This window comes from Centropristis striata, chromosome 19, assembly GCF_030273125.1.
Source record: "Centropristis striata isolate RG_2023a ecotype Rhode Island chromosome 19, C.striata_1.0, whole genome shotgun sequence".
In the NCBI taxonomy this organism is placed as follows: domain Eukaryota; kingdom Metazoa; phylum Chordata; class Actinopteri; order Perciformes; family Serranidae; genus Centropristis; species Centropristis striata.
In genome coordinates this window covers 12,493,837-12,514,611 of record NC_081535.1, presented here as the reverse complement: position 1 = coordinate 12,514,611, position 20,775 = coordinate 12,493,837, and the positions used below count along the sequence as shown (strand labels likewise).

At 39.4% G+C, this 20,775-nt stretch overlaps 1 protein-coding gene across 1 annotated transcript in view; it reads right to left on the bottom strand.

Moving 5' to 3' along the window:
• Nucleotides 1-20,775, bottom strand: part of nnt (nicotinamide nucleotide transhydrogenase) — a 36,293-nt gene that overhangs the window by 2,881 nt on the left and 12,637 nt on the right. The window contains exons 11-21 of the mRNA XM_059357811.1: nucleotides 19,472-19,633; nucleotides 14,706-14,816; nucleotides 11,642-11,787; nucleotides 11,283-11,478; nucleotides 10,267-10,500; nucleotides 8,474-8,634; nucleotides 6,890-7,069; nucleotides 6,421-6,580; nucleotides 3,943-4,024; nucleotides 2,202-2,320; nucleotides 1,128-1,243 (exon numbers count right to left, since the gene is read on the bottom strand). Coding sequence (XP_059213794.1) covers nucleotides 1,128-1,243; nucleotides 2,202-2,320; nucleotides 3,943-4,024; nucleotides 6,421-6,580; nucleotides 6,890-7,069; nucleotides 8,474-8,634; nucleotides 10,267-10,500; nucleotides 11,283-11,478; nucleotides 11,642-11,787; nucleotides 14,706-14,816; nucleotides 19,472-19,633 — 1,667 coding nt within the window. The remainder of the gene's footprint in view (nucleotides 1-1,127; nucleotides 1,244-2,201; nucleotides 2,321-3,942; nucleotides 4,025-6,420; nucleotides 6,581-6,889; nucleotides 7,070-8,473; nucleotides 8,635-10,266; nucleotides 10,501-11,282; nucleotides 11,479-11,641; nucleotides 11,788-14,705; nucleotides 14,817-19,471; nucleotides 19,634-20,775) is intronic.

The window sequence follows — 20,775 nt, the reverse complement described above, 5'->3', positions numbered from 1 at the left end:
TGGAAAAGTTTAGTGCATAGGGGCTTAAAACATTATGATGGAAGTATATGATGGCCATTCCTATGATCAATCAGAATCACAATCACTTAGGTTGCTGTAGCAATATTTGGGTGATACCATTTGCTATACAGATTTGATGCAAAATATAACAATTTTTGACCACTCGAGAATTCATAAATGGTCAAAAATAAGAGAAAAAAAGACTAACATAATCATAGGTTTTTAAAATTGGGCTCACTGAAATGACAGCTTTCCAGAAATAACCAATATATGCATTTTTAAGAGTGTTGCATGAGATTGGCATAAAGTGGGCACATCTATAAACAGAAACCATTATTAGTCAGATATCTTGAGGTCAGAGGTCAAGGGAGCTCTTTGAAAATGGCCATGTAACAATTTTCCTTCAACATAATTTAGCCTGACTTCATGGAATTATTTAGCCCCCTTCCTGACAAGCATGACATGGTAGCAATGAAGGCTTTAGGTCGTCTAGTTTCATATGATATCAATATCTTTACCATCTTTAAAATAGAGCCTGCAAATGCATAATTGGGCAGTTACAAAAGACTATTCAAAAGCACTTTTTTTGTAAACCCACATTTTTGTCTGTGTTTTTTTAATCTGTGCACCTGTACTGTAAGGGTGTCTCTGTGTGCGTCTGTATGAGAGTGTGTGGTGAGGTAGAATGTCCTCTTTGATTTCCCCAGGGGAAAGTGTTTGGAAACAAGTGGGAGCGCTGTATGAATCCCAGATCTCGGAGCGGTGCCAGTGGGATGCTCCCAATGTCGTCATTCCACAGCGACACAGTCACCACTAATGGGATCAGGATGGGACTGCACCTGGAACTGGAACAATCTGCGCCCATGTCTGTGAGCCTGAGCGCATGTGTGTGTACTTGTGTGTGTGTGTGGCGTGAGAGAATTTGAGTATAATTTTCTTGAGGTTTGTGTGTGTGTGTGTGTGTGTGTGTGTGTCTTCAAATGGAGGCCCCTCTACGGGTTTGGACTCCAACATCCAGTTGTGGCGATAAAAAGCAGTCCAGTTGCTGTAAAATCTTCCAATGCTCTTTATCTTTTTGAGCTTCAGGACAATCTCATTATCACACATGCATGCACCAGATGTCTCACCTGCTTAGACTTCCAGACCTCCAGCACGGGCATGCCAGCAATGATAGAGTTGGGATCTTCTTGGGAGGCTGAGTTCACCGTGTCATTGGCACCGATCACCAGGACCAGGTCGGTTTCTGATTGGACAACCATCAAAATGAAATTAGAGAACACGTCTCAGTCCTTTTAACTAGATTTATCTGTTTCCTTGACCCCATAACATTGTATATCCTATCCAGTTACTTGCTCATTAATTTAAGTTTTCAAGTCGCATCACTGTGAAGACATTTTCCACATGGTGATATAGGGTGGCACGATATCTATGTAGACTGTAATGCGGAACCATAGTTCTGAAGTTCGAGTTCCTCATGGAAACTTTTAGCTGTACGTCACAAAAAGAGTAACACTATGTCGAGCGAAAAATAAAACACCAGAGCTGGAAGACCTGCCTGCCGGTTTCTCAGTCAGCAACAGCAGCATAAAGCAAGAAGTTGTCATTTTAACACTTGATTTGTGCAGAGATAATAATGTAGTAATACGTGACCTTTAGGGGTTTTGCTTAGCAGATTTTATTAGATTTTTTTTATTTTGATTGTATGGGGCTAACCATTTCCCCGTTTCTAGTCTCTATACTGAGCTGTCTCCTGGCTGAAGCTTCATACTTACCACACAAACATCAGAGCTGTATTGATCGCATTATCGTATTAACGTTCGGCAAAAACTAAATAACTATTCCTCTGACTCCATATTTCCAAACGTCCTGAAAGCTGTTGAGTCACAATAATTATCTCTGCCAAGGAGGTTGTGTTTTCAGGTTCAGTTTGTTTGCATGATTGTCAACAGGATTATGGAAAAATCTTTGTTTTTTTTAAATAAAACTTGGGGGAAGGGTGTAGCATGAGCCAAGGAAGAACCCATTAAATTTGGAATGGGTTTAAATCATGGGTATGCTGACTAGTTTCCTTCACATTATGAAATGCGGCATTTGGTGGAGGTCTGACCTCTCCGAGTGCTGTTCTAGTTCTGGATTAATCGGTTTAAAAAGAAAAAATATGTAAAAGGGTTATGTAAAAGACAGCATGGACTGGATCTTACCAGGGAAGTCTTCATTAATCTCCTCCATCTCCAGGACAATATCATACGGGACACCAGCTTCAGCCAGCAGCACATTGAGCTGACCAGGCATACGGCCGGCCACAGGGTGAATACCGAACCTGTGAAATCAAAGTTTAGTGAGTTTAGTATAGAGTCCTCCTCTATAGAATTGGTTTTTGACCACCAGTAACTACAACCTTTACTTCTTGAATCAGGCAGAGAGGAGACAGGATAAAAATGAATGGAGTCAGGCAGAGAAAAAGACAATAAGTTTGAGATTTTAAATGGAACTGAGAGAAGTTTGTGATTATAGTCTGGTTACACACACACACTCCCCCCTGCCCTCCTCAACTACTGTATCATTTGTTGAGTGTGTACGCATGTGTGTGACTGGGTATACACAGCTCTCAAACTCAATTAGCCATGTCATGTAATCAGGGTAGGTAATTAACATCAGCCACTGAATTCTAGTGGCTGGCGCTCTCTGCCCGACCACCATTCGGAGATTTATTTTCTATTTGTTGGGTGAGTTTAGGCGGATTCAGAGTGCAGATGGCCTGTCGGTTCTGGGATCTATTAGCAACTGTGGCTGCCGATTGAAAAAGTCATTTTCTGCCCTTCATGTTATTCCATACAGTCTACATGCATCAGAGGATGATGGAAAGATGCAAAGCTGTTGGTATTAGAGAGGGAAAAGAAAGTGTGCTGTGCTTCTGACATTCAAACTGTTAATATACTGTAGTGAATAAGGAAGAAACTAAAAAAAAAGGGGTGAAAGGGATTGAACAGGCAGACATGAAGAGTAAAAAGGCAAATTAAGAGAATGCATTAGACTACAGAACAGAAAAAGTAGAAGAGAAAGAGATCAGGGTAAAGGTTTTTTTTTTCTGACCACCCACTTTCCTCTAATCAAGTACAAATGCTCTAAGTAGCAGCAGCTGCAACAGCCAGGATCAAACGTCTGAGGCAGGACAATTACACAAGCTTCCGCTGTACCTTGTCCTTCCTCTCCTCTCTTTCGCATTTCCTTTTTTCCCCCCTCATTCTTTCTTCGCACACAGGTCTCTCCCTATCACTCCTTTCCCATCTTCTTGTCATTGAGCCCCAAACCACAACTCCTCTTTTCTGTCCTTCATGGCTCAGTTTTCAGCAAAATTGGTAGACTTTATTTCCTTCCCTACTTAAAGGCGATATATTGTGCTCACATTTTCAAGTTCATACTTGAACAACCCCAATTTCTAAAAAGCTGTGACGTTGTCCAGAATATAAATAAAACAGATTGCTATAATTTGCTAAAATGTTGCGATAATAAACAATTAGAAGCTGTACAACTGCACTGCATCGGTGCAACTGTAACTTCACTATAACGGCACTTTCTACCCATATATTGTAAAGTTGTGACATCACAAGTTTACAGAAGTTCTCACGGCTTGTTTAAAAGGCACAGTTTCTGATCAGAGTCTGTGTGTATTTCTCTACGGATTAAGACTTTTTTATTTTATTTTTTTAAAAAGGACGAATAAAGGAAATCCCATCTTTTACAATATGGGAACTTTAATCTCCATCTATACCATTTATCTAGCTATCCATCTCAATAAATAACTGTTTATGAAGATGGAGTATTGTAATAATTTTTTTAACGACTCTTTTTCCCCGAGATACACATATAACTGTTGTTTATTTTAGTTCATTCGAAGAATGTACATTTCATGTAGATAAGTTAGTTTCATCAGCCCTTTACCTGACACTCTTGCCAGCCTCACTAAGCATCTTCACCAACTCAGCGATTGGGTACTGGGCCTTTGCAGCACAGAGTCCGTAACCTGAAAGACAGTTTAAAGCAACAACAGGTAAGAATTAGCTCATATTCAAGCCTAGAGAGAATTATACATTTTTTGCCATTATGTATAATATATCTGTTTTAAAATGAAAATACTGAACAGTTTTAGGTCATTTTTCTGTGCAGACAGGTACAAGTTATTGTCCGGTGGAGGTGTAAAAGTTTAAATCTTTTGTTTGATATTCAACATTCCAATTATATTTATATAAATTAATGTTTTTATGTGCCTTTGAGTCCAGAGCTAGCATTAAATGCTTTACACAGTATATGCATTTTTCTCCAAGTCTCGGACTTCTTTCATGTTTAATACTGCTGATGTGTGGGACTTGATTTTTATCACACGCAAACACACAAACACACGTCAAACGGTCCAGTGGTGTTTACTAGCCTTGTCACAACAACCAGTCACAAACTGTCTTGTTACAGGACACCAGTCACAAGGACAAGGTTTCAAAATCAGCAGCGAGAAAAGGAGAAAAAAAAAAAGACTCCACGAGAAACATGAATGACTGTCTGCAGTCCAGCTTAACAATTAAATGGTTTTCCCTTTTTTTTCTCTCTCTCTCCATCACACTTCTTTTATTTCTTGTCCTTCCAATATTCTCTCCGGGGTTTCTCCACTAAGAAAAACAAGTGGAGCCCAGGCCATGCGGAGATGGGCCAGACGAAGCCAGGAAAACACTTATGTTTATCAGGCGGAGTCTTAACCGTTTCCACAGATGTCAATCAGGCAAAGTGACTGTGACGGCCCCAATTAGAGAGACTGGACAAAATGGAAACAAGGGGGCTGACTGAAGCCAGCGCCGGGTAAGAACACTAGTCCCACTGCTCACTACAAATGTGAAGAGAAGAATTATATTTAGATGGAAGATTTCCAAGTCGATTCAAGCCCTTTTAAATGTGCATTTTTAAGCTTTTTCAGCACCTTACTGCCTGTGGTTAATTTTATTTTTATACACAGTATCATTATTTCACTTCATTACATAAAATAGATATGGTCATAATGCAATAAACAACCAAAAATCATGTTTTATGGCAGCATTCTACAGAAATGTGACAAATAAAATTTAAAAAATATGCCACCACATATAAATATAAGTGTTTTTAAAGGATTTCCAGTACCCATAGGACCCTTTAAATTCACTCAGTATGTTTATCGATGTCTTTGCAACTAACGTTTCATACTAACGTTGCAACTGCAGAGGGATATCTTTGTACTGACTGGGTAACCGACCGACATCTTTCATATGACTCAATCAATAGAATTTCTTTGCCTGGTTCTATTATGAATTGTTTCTGCTAATCCTCATATTTCCCTGGCTTTGTGTTTTTCTATAATCCTCCGGAGAAATCTCCTACATTTTTTTATTCATCTCGCCTTGATGTGGTATTGTTTGGAAACCATTTTTGAGAAAAGGCTTAAAAAAAAAAAAAAGTTTTCATTTCCGCTCTCTCATTTCTCCCACTCCTTCCAACTAAAAAAGTCTTTGGCCTGTTTTTGGTTTCAGCCGTCTGACATGTTCTTCTTCGTCTTCCAAAAAAATAAAAAAATAAAAAGTTTATCTACATTTGATGCTGCTTCATGGATCACTTCTTCACTTCTTTCCCACTTGTATTCTCTTCTCAACCACGTGATCACTTTAATTCCTGTAAATTGCAGAGGTTTCCTCTAAAGAGTTAGTTTTTGTATATAGGCACTCAGCACTGTGACTGGAATCACCAATTTGCAGGCTGGATGCCTTTTGTCTGTGTTTACATGTACCCATGTGAGTAAAACAACTCTCTGGAAGTTAGAACAGTCTGGCGTGAGGACTGAAATGTCACCGGGCCACACAGCAATGGTTTTAGGACAGCTGCACCGAGGACCATCATAACAGTCCTTGTGGGCTGTTCACACACGTATTTATAGACAAATATTGAAAACATGTGAAACGAAGAAAAGCATGTACCTGGAACAAAGGTTGGACCCTATGCTCTAACCCTGAAAAAGGAACTAGAAGACACTTTTGAACGTAGTATTTGAACTGTCAACATAAACCCAGCGTACCCTCATTCCATCTCATTTTCCCTTGACCTCGCATATATACGCTGCACTGTAGAATGTCTATTTACCTGGGACTGACGACCACACAGGAACCCAAGAGCGTGCGTGTGTGTATGTGTGTGTGTATGTGGCCACTCTACCATGACTTGTCAATTAGCCTAGCGAAATGGTGATGTAACATGGGTCAAGAAAAGGTTACATAAACAGAACACACACTTTGCTAATGCTGAAAAAAAAGTAAAGTGACTGGCAAAGTCAAAGTACCATGTTTTTCCACTCACGTACAAGACCTCTGAAGTGTGTGTGTAGGGGTGTGTGTGCTTGTATTTGTGTACCTGGAGTGATGATTATGCTCTGGGCGTCTTTAATCATGTCGACAGTCTGATCCACATTGACCTCTGTGTGTGTCCCTGTGATCTCCATGGGCTTTCCTGTACCGGTGGAAGATGTGCCGTAGCCTCCAAGGATCACGTTAGCCAGTGAACGATTCATGGCCTGACAGGAGGGAAAGACTGTGTCAATTTTTTTTTCTTTTTCATAATTACATAACCTTTTGCTTTCACCAAACACAGATATCTGAAGTTATCTGAAAGACAAAGTTCCATAAAAACACACATTTGTGACTTGAAATTCTTATTCAGAATAGGGACTCCACTGTTGTAAAGTTAGAGAGCCTCCTGGTGGACAGGAGATGAACAACCACATTAAACTATCCTGATTTACAAAAAAAAACAACCATAAATGCAACATTGTGCCAAGACTCAGCACCGCTGGTGCTAGATGCAGACACTATTCTCCACTCACCACACACATAATATATGACAGGATGGCTCCGGAAGAGCCAATGAGAGCTCCGACAATGGTCAGCAGGTTGTTGTTGAGCAGGAAGCCCTCAGCACACAGGGCCCAGCCTGAGTAACTGTTCAGTACGGTGATCACCACCGGCATGTCAGCACCTCCAATAGCTGCTGTCAAGGTGACACCCTAAAGATGAGAGAAGGAACACAATATTCAGATTTAGTGTTAGACAATTAATCTGTTTGCCCATTTATCAAGCTGATTGGTGCCATTTTGTTATATCTGGTATTGATTGATGCCAGCGCAAGGCAGATTTATTCATTTTTATTATAGTATTTTACTGAGCCAACTCCAGATAAAGCAGCTACATTAACATTGATTTTTTTTTTTTAAGTTATGCATGCGTTTGTTTTCAGGGAGATGCTGCAATCCATATATCTATATTCATTTATTTACAATATTCAGTTTTTTGATTACCTGTGGAATTGATTGATTTAGTTAACACAATTTTTAAAATTTAAAACAAGTGCCCTGCAGATCTAAAAAGCATGATATTGGCATTATATGTGTGTTATGTCAGTGAACATCAGTCAACAGCTAATCAGATTAGCTGTTTAATATAATGAACAGCTGCAGATGTGCGGACCAGTTATATAAAAGAAAAGTGATCTCTAACAACTGGAACTAGCGAGCTTGATGATGTACTGATTGAACCCCACCTTCAAAAAACCCAAAACCATTTCTCTTCCATATGAGGGAAAACAGCTTTTCCAGCTTCACTTACATTTTTCACAATCAAATTCACTTGTTCTCCGTCCCTCTATCATCTGTGCAGTTTCTGTTTAACAAGGGCCAACTGTAGTTATCAAAGCACCAGCAGGATCTAAGAGCTTCTGTTTTTCATTGCACACAGGTGCACATCAGACTGTAGGTTTATTTTTTAGGGAAAAACACGTATAACAGATGATATATTTGAGAATGTTATATTTTAAAAACTGACACTTCCCCATTGGCTTTTCAGACCCAGAGATTGCTGCTTGTTTCCCCACTTCGCACTGCAAGAGACTGATCTGCCACAGACTTGCTATTTAGTACTACTAGAGACAAAATATCTAAATTATACTGCGGACCAGGGACATCTTTGTGTCTGACAAACGCTGTGGCACATTTTCAAAAGTAAAGCATGACTTAACAACGGTGGAAAGGAATACAAGCAGAAACCTGGCCCTTTTACAAAGTCAAGCCTGTTTGCCACTGTGGCTGCCAGACTATTAACAGCATGCTGCTCAACTCTGACTAAATGTCTGGAGAGTTACTTACCTGTGCAAGATGACTTTTTTATTTTTTCAAATTCAAATCCCTTTGGCTGACTTTTTTACATCCTTGTCTGTCCTCCAGCATATTTTTTGACTTTTTTTATGCCTTTTCCCGTTCCTGAAGTTTACTGAAGTCTTTAAACAACATTCTTACATGTTCTGCCTGTCAGCATGTAAGAAGATTCCAATCTATAATTTTTAAGTGCAGATTTTTCTATTGACTGGCCTCAGTGAGTGCAAAAACAGACCTTAGAGACACATACGCACAACGTACCATGACAGCAGAGAGAGCGGAGACAGATCCCAGGCAGGTGAGGCCAGTGGTGTAACTGGGATCCAACATGTAGGGAATCATCCCGCCAATGCTGGCTGCCATAAGAGTGCCGTTCAGAGCGTGGCGACCAGGGAGCATCAGGGGAGAACTGTTCAGAATACCTGCATGGAAAGAAGAGGGAGACAGAGAAAGGATTTAATAGAGATTTTTAACTAATAACTATTTATTTAACAATTGACTGTAAACTTAGAATCTTAGAAAGTTAGAAATGAAAACAGCTTGCATAGCGTTGGGACTTATCCTTCAGCAGCCACCGATTGAGACTTGTCATTAACTGAATGTCATGTTCATGCATAATTTGCCCCCATGAAGCACTTGCAGTCAACATGGAAATTACAGTGCGGCTGCTCGGACTGGTGCCAGAACATGAACCTGATGAACTCCTTTTTTCCCCTTTTCCCTTCACAGCAGGCAGCAGCGAAGCATCAGAGCGTCTCTTGTTGATAACTGCAGTACAGCTACGCTGACATGAAAAAAAACACTAATAATCCTGTTTCCATGTCAATAAATGCAATATGCACCTTTTCCAATGTGTACCATGCAGTGGTGGAATGTAATTTAGTTAATTTACTCAAGTACTGTACTTAAGTGAGGTACTTGAGTATTTCCTGTATTCAATGTAACTTTATACTTCTACTCCACAACATTTTGAGGAAAATATTGTATTTTACACTCCACTATATTTAGCGGTAAGCTTCAGTTACTTTTCAGGTGAAGATTTAACATAAAAGCATGATCAATTTAACCCTTTATCGGGCAAAGAACTAGATTTGGTAACTTCAGGTAATATTTCGAGAAAAAAGTTGCAAATTTACTATATTAAAGTGGCAAATCTGCTCGAAAAAAGTTGCAGATTTACAAGAAAAAAGTGGGAAAAAGCAACTTTTTTCTCGCAGATTCAACACTTTAAATCTCATAAATCTGCAATAAAATTTCTCGTAGATTTGCCACTTTAATCTTGTAAACTTTTTTTTCAAAATATTATTTTCGTTTTTTTTTTGTTTTTTTTACACATTCTGGCTGTATGTAATATCCTCCAATATTCTCTGGGGTTGAAATTTGGAATTTGCAAGTATTTCCTATTAAGGGTTAAAGTGGTGAATCTGTGAGAAAAAGGTTGTTTTTTTCCACTTTTTTCTCGTAAATCTGCGACTTTTTTCAAGCAGATTTGCCACTTTAAATCTCTTAAATATGCAACTTTTTGCTTGTAGATTTGCCACTTTAATCTAGTAAATTTGCAACTTTTTTCTTGAAAATACCTGAAGTTACCAAATATTGTTCTTTGCCTGATAAAGGGTTAAAGTGATTAAACCTTATAACAGTATATTAAGTTGTTCAAATTAGCCCTATTTGTACACAATTAAAATGCTGCTTGTATAAATGCATCAATACAAATATTTTTGATAAATATTTATAATATATAAAACAATCTGAATTGGTCAATTCTGCAAAACGAGTACTTTAAGTACATTTTGATGCTGATACATTTGTACTTTTACTTAAGTAAGTTTTGAATGCAGGACTTTCACCAAATACCAAATACCAAACACATAAGGGGCCACATTTTATAGGCAGTTTAAGCCTTCTCTTTGTGTCATCAGCTGTGTGATGAATGTGCTTTATAATACAGAAGTAATGCATGTTCTGTCTGTGCTCAGCAAACTGGAAGAGTAAATGTTTGCCCTGCAGGGAATATTCCTGTGAGTGCAAATATACGACTGTGCTTCTGTCACCTTGCAGTTTGCCGTACGCCACCAAAGAGCCACTGAAAGTGATTCCTCCGATGTAGGTGCCGAGGTACGCGACTATCTTGGTGAGGTTAGCTGCCGGGTCTGTGGCGAAGTGGGGGTACTCGATCATGTATTCGGCCACACAGGTGAGCACGGCGGCGAGCCCCACTAAGCTGTGGAAGGCAGCCACCAGCTGGGGCAGGTCGGTGATCTGGATCCTCTTAGCAATGGCCAGGCCTGAAGGGAGAGGGGGAGAGATACAGAGATAACAAATAAATAAAGTGCAGTGGCCCTACGAAACCCACACACTAATAACATGCAAATCACAAGCATGTGCACACACACTCAGAGGACTGCTGGGAAGTGGGGCAATCTGAGGAACCAGGTGTTGCTGATGAGGCCTGTTAGGGGAAATTCCATGTTTGTGAGTTGGTCGACATTTTCTGTGTGTGTATGTCCTGCAGGAGGCCTAGTGCAATATGTTCCTGTATCTGGGAATAAGCATTGCTGTCTGTGTGGATAGTTTAGTCTGGGTTTCCACTTTGTTACTGGAACAATTAGCATTTAAATGATCAAACTGTCTTGAATGAGCGAGAGAAAAATGAGTAATACGTGCTGCTGACCATTCGGACAGACCTCCTGGGACTGGCGGGGAGTTAGTCATGTTGTGTTTGATGTAAACATCACAGAGATGTCTCTGCGCTCTGCACACCTGCTGCTTAATCTGGCCAAGCTTGGAATATGTGCAAATACACACGAACAAACACCGCGAAAAGAATGCTCACTAGGATAATTACGATCATTTTTATTATTAATCTTCTTGAAAAAAAATAGTCAAATGTGTGAATGTGATAATGAAGCCAAGAAAAGGAAAGGAATGTCCATATTTGAGTGGCTGAAAACAGCATTTCCAGCCAATTTGCATAAAATTATTTTCCAAACTGGCACGTGGCAAAATAGTTACTAATTTACATCTGCTGCAACACAATTCTGCAGATATTAGAGTCTGTACAACTCACCAGTAGTGCCACCTACAGCCATGGCTGCACTCATCTGTGCCAGGAGCTCAGGACTCGGTTTGAGGGCACCCAGAGTTGCAACGATGCCCCCCGCGACTCCCATCATACCCAAAGCATTACCCAGACGGGCTGTGGACTGGTTAGAAAGGCCAGCCAGGGCACCAACACAGCACAGACCTGAGCCCAAGTACATCATCTGGTGAGAGAAAGAGACAGGATGGAAAAAGGGGGTTATATACAAGAGTCGAGGGACCACAGGCTGAGAAATTAGACCAAATGATTTACTTGGAAAGTTCTGTCCTACATCTGGGAAAACATGGCACATAAACATGGGGACACGGCATAAACATCCTCTGCACCTGTTCAATGTTGTATCCAGACTGCAGAGCGGCAGCGTAGCCACCGACAAAGACACCACCAGGAAGCAGATAAAGGTAGTTGTGCTCTGGAGGATCAGTTGGACGCTTGAACATGTCCAACATTTTCTTCGTCACCAGGAAACCACCTGGGGGAGAGACAGAGAAAATGAATGCCCCTGTACAAAGCCACTTTAAGGAACTAAAGGAGTAGAAATGAACAAAAAAAACCCTTTAATGATAAAAAAAAAAAAAGTACAAAAAAAGAGATTAAGAGGTGTTGAGGCAGGGATGTAGAGGCACCTGAAATACATGAAAAATATCTATCTTTAGACAACAGGTGTTTCAAAGCCAATTGCTAAAAACTGTCGCCAAGCCCAATAACCAATGTTCGGAATTTAATGAGTCTACTTTATGTCAGTGTAAATATTTCAAGAAGAAAACCTCAAAAGTGTCAAACCGGGACCAGACGGTGTCTCACTGCTTTACAGGAGGAGATCACATTTCCGTGTGTATGTCTCCCTTTTTCCCCCCTGGCATGATTGCAGCAACGTGCACACACATGCACACATACGTACAGGGGTGAATCAGAGGCTACCACCTGTTTCTTACCAGTTCATGTAAATTTAGCTGAAGACTATCCGAGTTAAAACATGTAACATAATCTGACTAATATTATTGCTGAGCAAACTGAGTCAATATATTAATATGGAGGAATGTACATGCTTTTAAAGATTGCAAAGCCAGTATCCACTCATTTCTTTTGGTTATTTTGATTTTTACACCAAGAATGGATCGGCTGACACTAAATTTAGAAAGCTTGCAGGAATAGGAAATCATCAACACTGGCCAGGTTATGAGGCCCAGAAGTCTGCGGCTCTGTGAGGCTGAATTTGAGCTAAATGCTAACATGCTGATATTAAGCAGTTTAGTGTTTTAGCAGGCTAACATTAGCTAATTAGCAATAATAATAAGCAATGCACAGCAGAGGCTGGTGGGAGTGTCATTTGTTTTGCAGGTATTTTGTTATAAAACAAAGTCAATATGACCTGTTGATGGTGCTGGAAAATGTACTTAAATTCAGACTAAGGGGGCCATGAATTTCTGTAAAGAATTTAAATAGAAAACCATTATGATGTTGAGACTTTTCCCTCGAAACCACCGATATCAATCTTATGGTGGCGCAAGAATTTCAGTCAGGAGATCATCCTCTGGGAGCCATGAATGACAACATTTTAAGGCAATCCATCCAATAGATTTTGACATATTAAAGTCTGGACAACTAACAAGGCCATCAATTATTTGTATACAAATAACAATGCGCGCATGCTGGTTGCAAAAAAAAAAACGGACCAAAAATGACTCTCACGGGACTATTTCTTCATTTTAGTGTTGAAATGCTGTCTCAGTATTATAACAACTTGTCACTCTAGGATAGGCAAGTATAGAAAAATACATATGTAAATGTAAAAAATAATAATGTAATGTATATGTATAGAGACTTTTATTAGTAATTTTTCGGTTTTGGCAGCCCACCCACACAACACAACATGTTCAAAACAGATTACAACTCTTCCTGTGATTAAAGTTTTCTTGTGTATTAAAGCCGATTTCTGATTCTTTCTGCAATGGACCTGCACGCACAATGGTGTGTGACGTTAAAGTGATGTGTTCTGCATCTACAGAGCCACGTCAAACCACACTAAAAACCTAAGATCCAGCCAGTCTCGAGAAAAATGACAGATATTTGAATGTAACCCCAAATAAAGAACAAAAAACATTTTTATTCCAGTTCAGCAAAATCTGATGGAATTTGGGACTCATTACTATTGTGGTGTGGCTCCATTCCTTCTGGTCTTTTTTTTTGCAGATATTGGCTTAATTTACCAAAATGTTTTAGATTAGAATCTCTGACTGAAGTGCCCCTAAAATCACAACATTTTTTCTAGTCAAAACCTAAAATAAAAGACTTTTAGCTGCTCTTTTTCTTGCATCAATATAATTTACTCTGATTTATAAGTGACTTAAAATGAAATGACAAGATTCAGCTCAGTGGCTGAAATGAGTGACCTGTTGCACAACAGAAAAATATGGAATCTAATTGCACACATACAAAATCATGTCGTGAGAAACTGAAAATATTTAGCTCAAGATATTCAACAAACCCAGGTGTTTTCCATGCACTCCCACGTCTTACGACTGTGGAGGCACAAAGGGAACAAGAAGCTACGGCCAGGGACCTGTTCCTCAAAACAGACACACAGACTGAAAAATTTCAGGGTCTGTTTTATTGGAGCTAAATTTCACTATTGTGTTTCGTCCCTTTCCATGGAATGTTTTTTTCTCTTCCCAGGGGTTTATGGGTAATGTGGTAAACCGCTTAGAAATGTGCGTGTGGAAACCAACCCATGTAGAAGATCAAAAAATTGAAACTAGGTATGTCTATAAAGGCTGTGGTATTTTAGCATGCTTTCGTTAAGGGAAATCTAAAAGACTAATAGGTGGTTTGAACAGTAACGCCGCAGAGCCTAGAGGGCCCGAGATTTGTGGCAGGATTCACAGCCTTGCCCTGAACTTAAAAAACCTTGTGGTGTCCTGCATCTCACACACATAAAACTCAAAGAAGCACTTTAACAAACAAGCTGAACCGATCCATTATGCAAGTGAACTATTCATTCCCCTGCGTCAGAGTCTCCCCTGGTGTCTAGCTGTGAGCTAACGGGAGAAATTAAAACAAATCCATGGCTCAGCCCTGGAGGAACACTCTGTTTCCCAGGACTATTAGAGAGTGATGAGTATTATAATGACTCCAGGAACACTTTGTCATTATAATGAGAATTATTAAGGGGTAATAGCGGGGATGAATGTGTGTGGTCCAAGCCAGAGCCACCGACTCTGGTCAGAGCAGGTGGGTAGAGAGGGGCAGCTGCAGAACTTGGTTCAAAGCGTGTTATTGTACAATCAATATAAAACACTTCAATCTTCAGCCGAAGTTGATATTTTATTGGCTAAAGGTTGCTGTAACTGGCAGGGATCACTGTGAGGTGTCTATGTGCGGGTGACTCACCAGCAATGTTGACCGAGGAGATGAAGGCGGCCAGCACAGCCAGTGTCTCAGCAGTAGTTGTTGGGGTGTAGGCGCCTCCCATCAGGGACAGACCACCCACAGCCGTCAGACCTGCACAACAGGGTATTCATGAATCTCCACTTTCATAATTCATTATACAGGACACTGAAACCTTTGGTGAAGATGTAACAAAAACAACAAAACATTTATTCAGCCATAAATAAAGTTTATCTTAAAAGGCCTTTAGCCACCGGGGGCTTGATGAATAAACATGGAAAGGCAAAATATTCATACCGGCAGCAATGCGAATTTGCAACAGATGAAACACTTAAAATAAAAGGTTTGATTAGATTCGTGCAGGCACAGGACCAACTTCCGGGATCCTATTAGCCCAGGGCAGCGTCTGGCAGGTTGATAAGTTTTCGTCGAGCCTAAGCTACTTTAAGCAAGTTTCTTTTTTTTAGCTAAAGAGTGGGGAGTATTATAATGACCGAATCAATTTGAGTTCCCTCTGGTAAACAATTATGCGGTATACAGTCAAGAGCCGACAGATATATTGGTTGATATTGGCCGGCTGGTATCAGTGTATATGCTGTCCAATATGTGTCGATATGAAAACTTTTTATACACAATATATAATGCAGAAAAAGTTGCTTGGCTGGATACAGAATTTTTATTATTTTCTATTAAATAGTCAGCTACTGTTTTATTCCCATTATATCTGGGTATATTTGCAGAGTGCTAAAAAATCAGTGCACAATCCACATAAAAAGGACTATTTTCATTCCAGCTCAAAAAGTAACTATATCGGCCACCACATCGTTATTGATGATCCCCCCTGCCAAAATCAGTATCGGCATCCGCCTCAACAATCCCATATCGGTCGGGCTCTACTGTTGTCTAGCCTCAGCTACTTTTTGTGACATTTTATTGAGTTTATTTTTAGCAAAATGCTCTGAGTCAATTCGAGTTCTCTCTGCTAAACAATTATGCATGTACCTTTTAGATCGAGGGAATTTATTGTGAAAAGTAAAAACCAAAGGAGTAGATCTAGGATGTGCTTGGTTTGAAAGACATAATAAAGTTCACTGTCTTGGTTTGGACTTTGTAGCCTCCGTATTGATATATTCATTGTGAGTAACAGCGCAACCAAGAATCCTTAGCTAGACAACGTTGATGCCTATTCAAGGTGTGAAAGATAAGGGGGGAAAAAAGACCTTGTTCCAGAAAAAAAGGTTGCAATTTATTAACACTATATAAATACCCCCAGTGTTTTAAGGCCTTATAACCGTTGTTTAACACAAAAAGAACGGTATGGTCGTCTTAAACTCAGAATACTAGGTCTGCTTCCCCCATTGGAAAAAGACAGAAATAGAAGATTTAGAGATACAAAGAGAGGGAAAAAGAAAGAGAGGGAGTGTGTGTTTACCAAAAAGAGGCTCAGGAAACCTTGATAACATCAGCCCTGTAATGACTTACAGGCAGTAAGATGTAACACACAGCACCCCAGGGGCCTGCATTCACACGGAACGGTGTTTGAGTACAATTTATGTTGACTAGCAGGTAGAGAGTGTGCATGTGTGCATGCTGGTTCTTGAAGTCAATAGTGCTAGTTTGAATTTTATCAAATGAGGCAAATGCAAAGTTTGACCTTCTCTCATTTGTCTCATTTTTTTTTCCAAAGTCAACTTTATAATCAGGTGTGTATATCGACTGTTAAACAAAGCAAGTTTCAAATGCTGCCAAACATTATTTCACAACTTGTACTATGTAAATACAGGCTAATTAAAAATGTCCTCTGAAGCAAAAGCTTGTGATGAATAAATAAAAGAGGACAGAATTCACAGAAGGCTTTCCAAACATTTGTATTTCGGTTTTTAGCACAAGCACACTACAAGGATACCACTGATCATCAATCTTCTCCATAGGCTAATTATATACAGGTTTATCCTTATTACTGAGTTGGCACAAATGCTAGTGTTGGTGCAGTAAACTCATATGTGCATACTTGCACAGCTCAGATCCCATTTGCTATCTTGTTCTGTGTGCATTCAAAACATCTGTTTTTCAATGTGTACTAGCCATGTGGCTCTGTCTCTTTTCTCATTTATCTTTTTTTTTTTGCAACAATCTGTTTTTAAATGCATTTAAAACATCTATAAATGCCCTCCATGTCCTGATATCTCCAGTGTTCTAGACAAATCCAATATTAGCTTGATGTTATTTACATTAAAGTTCATTCAACTAAGATAATGTCCTGCATGATATTTAAATACTTAGAGAGTATTTTGCCACAGAGCTTATTTATGCCATGATCCAAAATCCAATGCAAAAATCCCATAGTCATACAATTCTCAACAGACCCTATGGCGATGCTACTTATGCTAGCTAAACAATATGTAGTTTAAATTTCCTGTAAAGGTTTGGGTCAAAATATAATCTGACTGAAGGGGAAAATGACTTGTCCTGATCAAGTGTTTTTTTGGGCCAGGTCCAAGTCCTTAAATATTGGGTGTCTCTGATATCAAGTGTGATGCGTATATTTACCTAAATATTGATAAAATGTGAATCCGACATTGAAATAACAACCATAGTCTTCTATGTGTGGCACACTTTATTTTTTGTGAACTACTTGATCCCCCCCGCCCCAACAAAAGGTACCATTACACCTTTAGGTGGAGATCAAAGGCAAGCCTGGGCACCACAACTAACAGACTAGCCAGAGAGAAAGCCAACAGGCATCAGTGGACACATGACACAGAGCAGCTAGGACACATAATATACAGTATAAACTGGGTGGGCCGACGTCCTGTAGGTGTGTGACAAACATCAGCTACCAGGCTACAGGCAGAGTGTGACAGTGAATCAGTGCTCTCAAGTAGATTAAAGCATTTCTATCAGACACCAGATATAAGGACGTGCCTCAGTAGACCAGTGTCTGATGAATTTAAGATGACCCACCAGCCAGAGTCACCACTGCTTGTAACTCAATAATCTCCCCATGAAGAATACAACTGTCCCTCGCTAAATTCCAATATGATTCCCTAATGTCTGTGAGTGTGAGTGTGTGTGTGAGTGTGTGTGTGTGTGTGTGTGTGTGTGTGTGTGTGTGTGTGTGTCTTTACGATGCCTGGCACAACAACAACAGAATTCTGTTGGTCTCACTGTTTCCATAACCACAGTCAGTCAGTGACCGAATAAAAGGTAATAAAGTAACGCCAAATATGAAGGGAAAATACCAGCGGGGAGAAAAAGAGGACAGATGGAGGGCAGACAGTGGGGGAGGAGGAAGGAAAACCTTATAATGATCTTTAACATGTATTCATTTATTTTATTTGCTGTCTCATATTCTACTGATACTAAGCGATGATCTTATTAACTTAAATAAAATAAATAAAAATGAATGCATTTATTGATGGAATTTGACAAACATGACAGAGTAGTAGATTGGTAACTTAAAAAAAGATTACAGAGCATAAAATAAAAGGACAGAAACTGGATGCACAAGGAGGAATGAGAAAAAGTTTGTTCAATTTAGGGACCTGTCTGGTCTCATTTCATTTCTTTGACACCTGGTGAGTTCTCCTCTATCATGTTAATATTGCTTCTTAATAAAAATGTCAACCTTGAGATAAGGTGTTTTTTCTCTTTACCTGCACTTTGATATTATTATTTTTATTATCGTATTCACTGTATGTCCTAGCCCTCTTTTTCTTGATTTTTATATTGAACTATGTTGGTCTCCCACCCTTATTTTTATTCTTATAATTTGAAATGTAATTTAACATAATTTTCACCCTATTTTTCACTTGTCTGTCGGTTAAGCATCCTTTGTTGTTGAAAAATCCATAGATTTATCACAAAATAAAGAAAGAAAAGGGCACAGACCCAGAAGAACAAGTGAGATGATGTGAAGTCAGGAATGTAAAAATAGGGTGTAGGTGTTGGTAATAAAGTTTTAAAGGGAAGTGAAAACTGTCTCTTAGTTGCTGCACTGCTGCTGGGCTCCACAGCCAAGCTCTCATGTCTGGCTGTGTGCTCGAGTAAAAGAGCAAAGGACTCCCCTGACCCTCAAAGATCACCGACGGTGTGTTACTTCCTACCCCAGTGTGGGACTGAGGAGTGATCAAAGCCACGAGAACACACACATGCACTTACCTCTCTAACCTCTTAACCCCTCTGTGTTAAGCGGCAGCAACAATAAGTATACAATCTACAAAAAGTTTTTATTTGGACTCTGAGAAGCAGCAGCGCGGCTGCTGGACTGACATGTGACAGGACTCAACCTATAGCTAAGACTTTATTACATGTCTGAATGTTTTATGCTTTGTTTTTACATATTTTATTTATATTTTCTACTAGTGTACAACGAACAAAATGTTGCTGAATTTGCGCAGAATCTGATTGATGATTTTTATATGATCTGGTATGTTGAAACATTTTACTTTAAGCAAAACATGTAAATATCACTGTTTAAAAACTCAGATTTGGTTACTTTTCCTCTTTTTTTTTTTTTTATATTTGTCACACGAGTCATTCAAGGAATCTTGGAAATCTGATGATAATTTCACTTTTAAAAGTTTGTGGCTATAATAACATGTACGATGTAATTTTTTCTTTCATAAAGCTACAAAGATTAATGGGACACTTTTCATATCACATTGTTCAGTCCAACCTTGTCACTGTGACTACTATCAGTGATGGTGGTGTACTGGATTGCATTATACTGAAAGGTGTATGTGAAGGACACACCAAACACAACTAACCTGAGATAGCGTTGGTGACAGACATGAGGGGAGAGTGCAGAGCAGGAGTGACTCCCCACACCGTGTGGTATCCCACGATGCCAGCCAGACCGAAGGTGGTGACGATCTGAGTGAAGGCGGCGTTGGGAGCTGCCAGACCCAGACCCAGCACGGTGGCAGCACCTGGTTAAAGAAATAACAGAGAGCTAATGTAAAAAACACCCTAAAGAGCTGGAACAGTAAATCTGGAAGCAGATTTGGTTATAATAATCTGAAAGCAATTGAAATAACTAACATTTAGTGTACAGTGAGTGTATTTAGAAACAGAAACTTATAATCCAGTTAGGGTTTTAAATATTAGAATTAAATATTTATGATAAAAAACAGTTGTGCAAAAAGAAACTGCAACTATGATAACAAGCTTCAGATACTCGATACTTTTGAAAATTAGTATTGTATCCGGATACAACGTTTTAGTATAGATACTTTTTTGAGTATCGATACTTTTGACAACCCTAAATCCAGTACAGTGGTCCCTGAACTTTTTAAGCTAATGACTCCGTCACAAAGCTTCCATTTTCAACAATTTGTTCCAAGTTGAATATAGAAAAAACCCCCGATTAAATATTTCACAAAGCTAGAAAGTCAGATTAAAACAATTTGATTTTGTGTACCAAAAATATGATTTTTTTTTCTTTTTCCTATCCTGTTTTCACCTTTCAACATCTCTGGTCTGCAGCAGTAGCAGTTTAATTAGTATAAATGAGCTTTGGATAAAGTAGATTTCCCCAACTCTAAGCACATTTTCTTTGACTGCAAGATGTGGTAGGCACTTGACCACCCATGCTGTCTTTATTTCCTGTTACTTCAGACAGCTATAATTATCAGTCAAAGAGCAATTTGTCTGGATACATTTTCAAGACCGGTGGCAAGTGACAAACCGTTTTGTGGAGTAGAAGAAGTTATCAATACCCATAACAGTCAATCTAAAATGATTAAAACGACTTAATTACATGAAACGCTAATAAGCATGTAACCAGCAAGTTCTCACTCTTTTAAAAAAAAGGGCGGCTAACACCAGCAGCTGTGTGGTGGTGTTAAGTAGGAAACTACTGGAGCACCTAAACAATGTGTGAACCGCATTAACTGCATGTGGCGCACTTACACAGAGCGCTGTGTGGCACCATGGGAACCACTCACTACAGCACGACTTCAAACACACACTCAGCAGGACACTGTTTTTTACAATGCACACTTCCTGACACTAACAGGGTGTCTGTGTGTCACTTCTCGCCTCCTGTGCACATTCCAGCAGTGACCTAAAA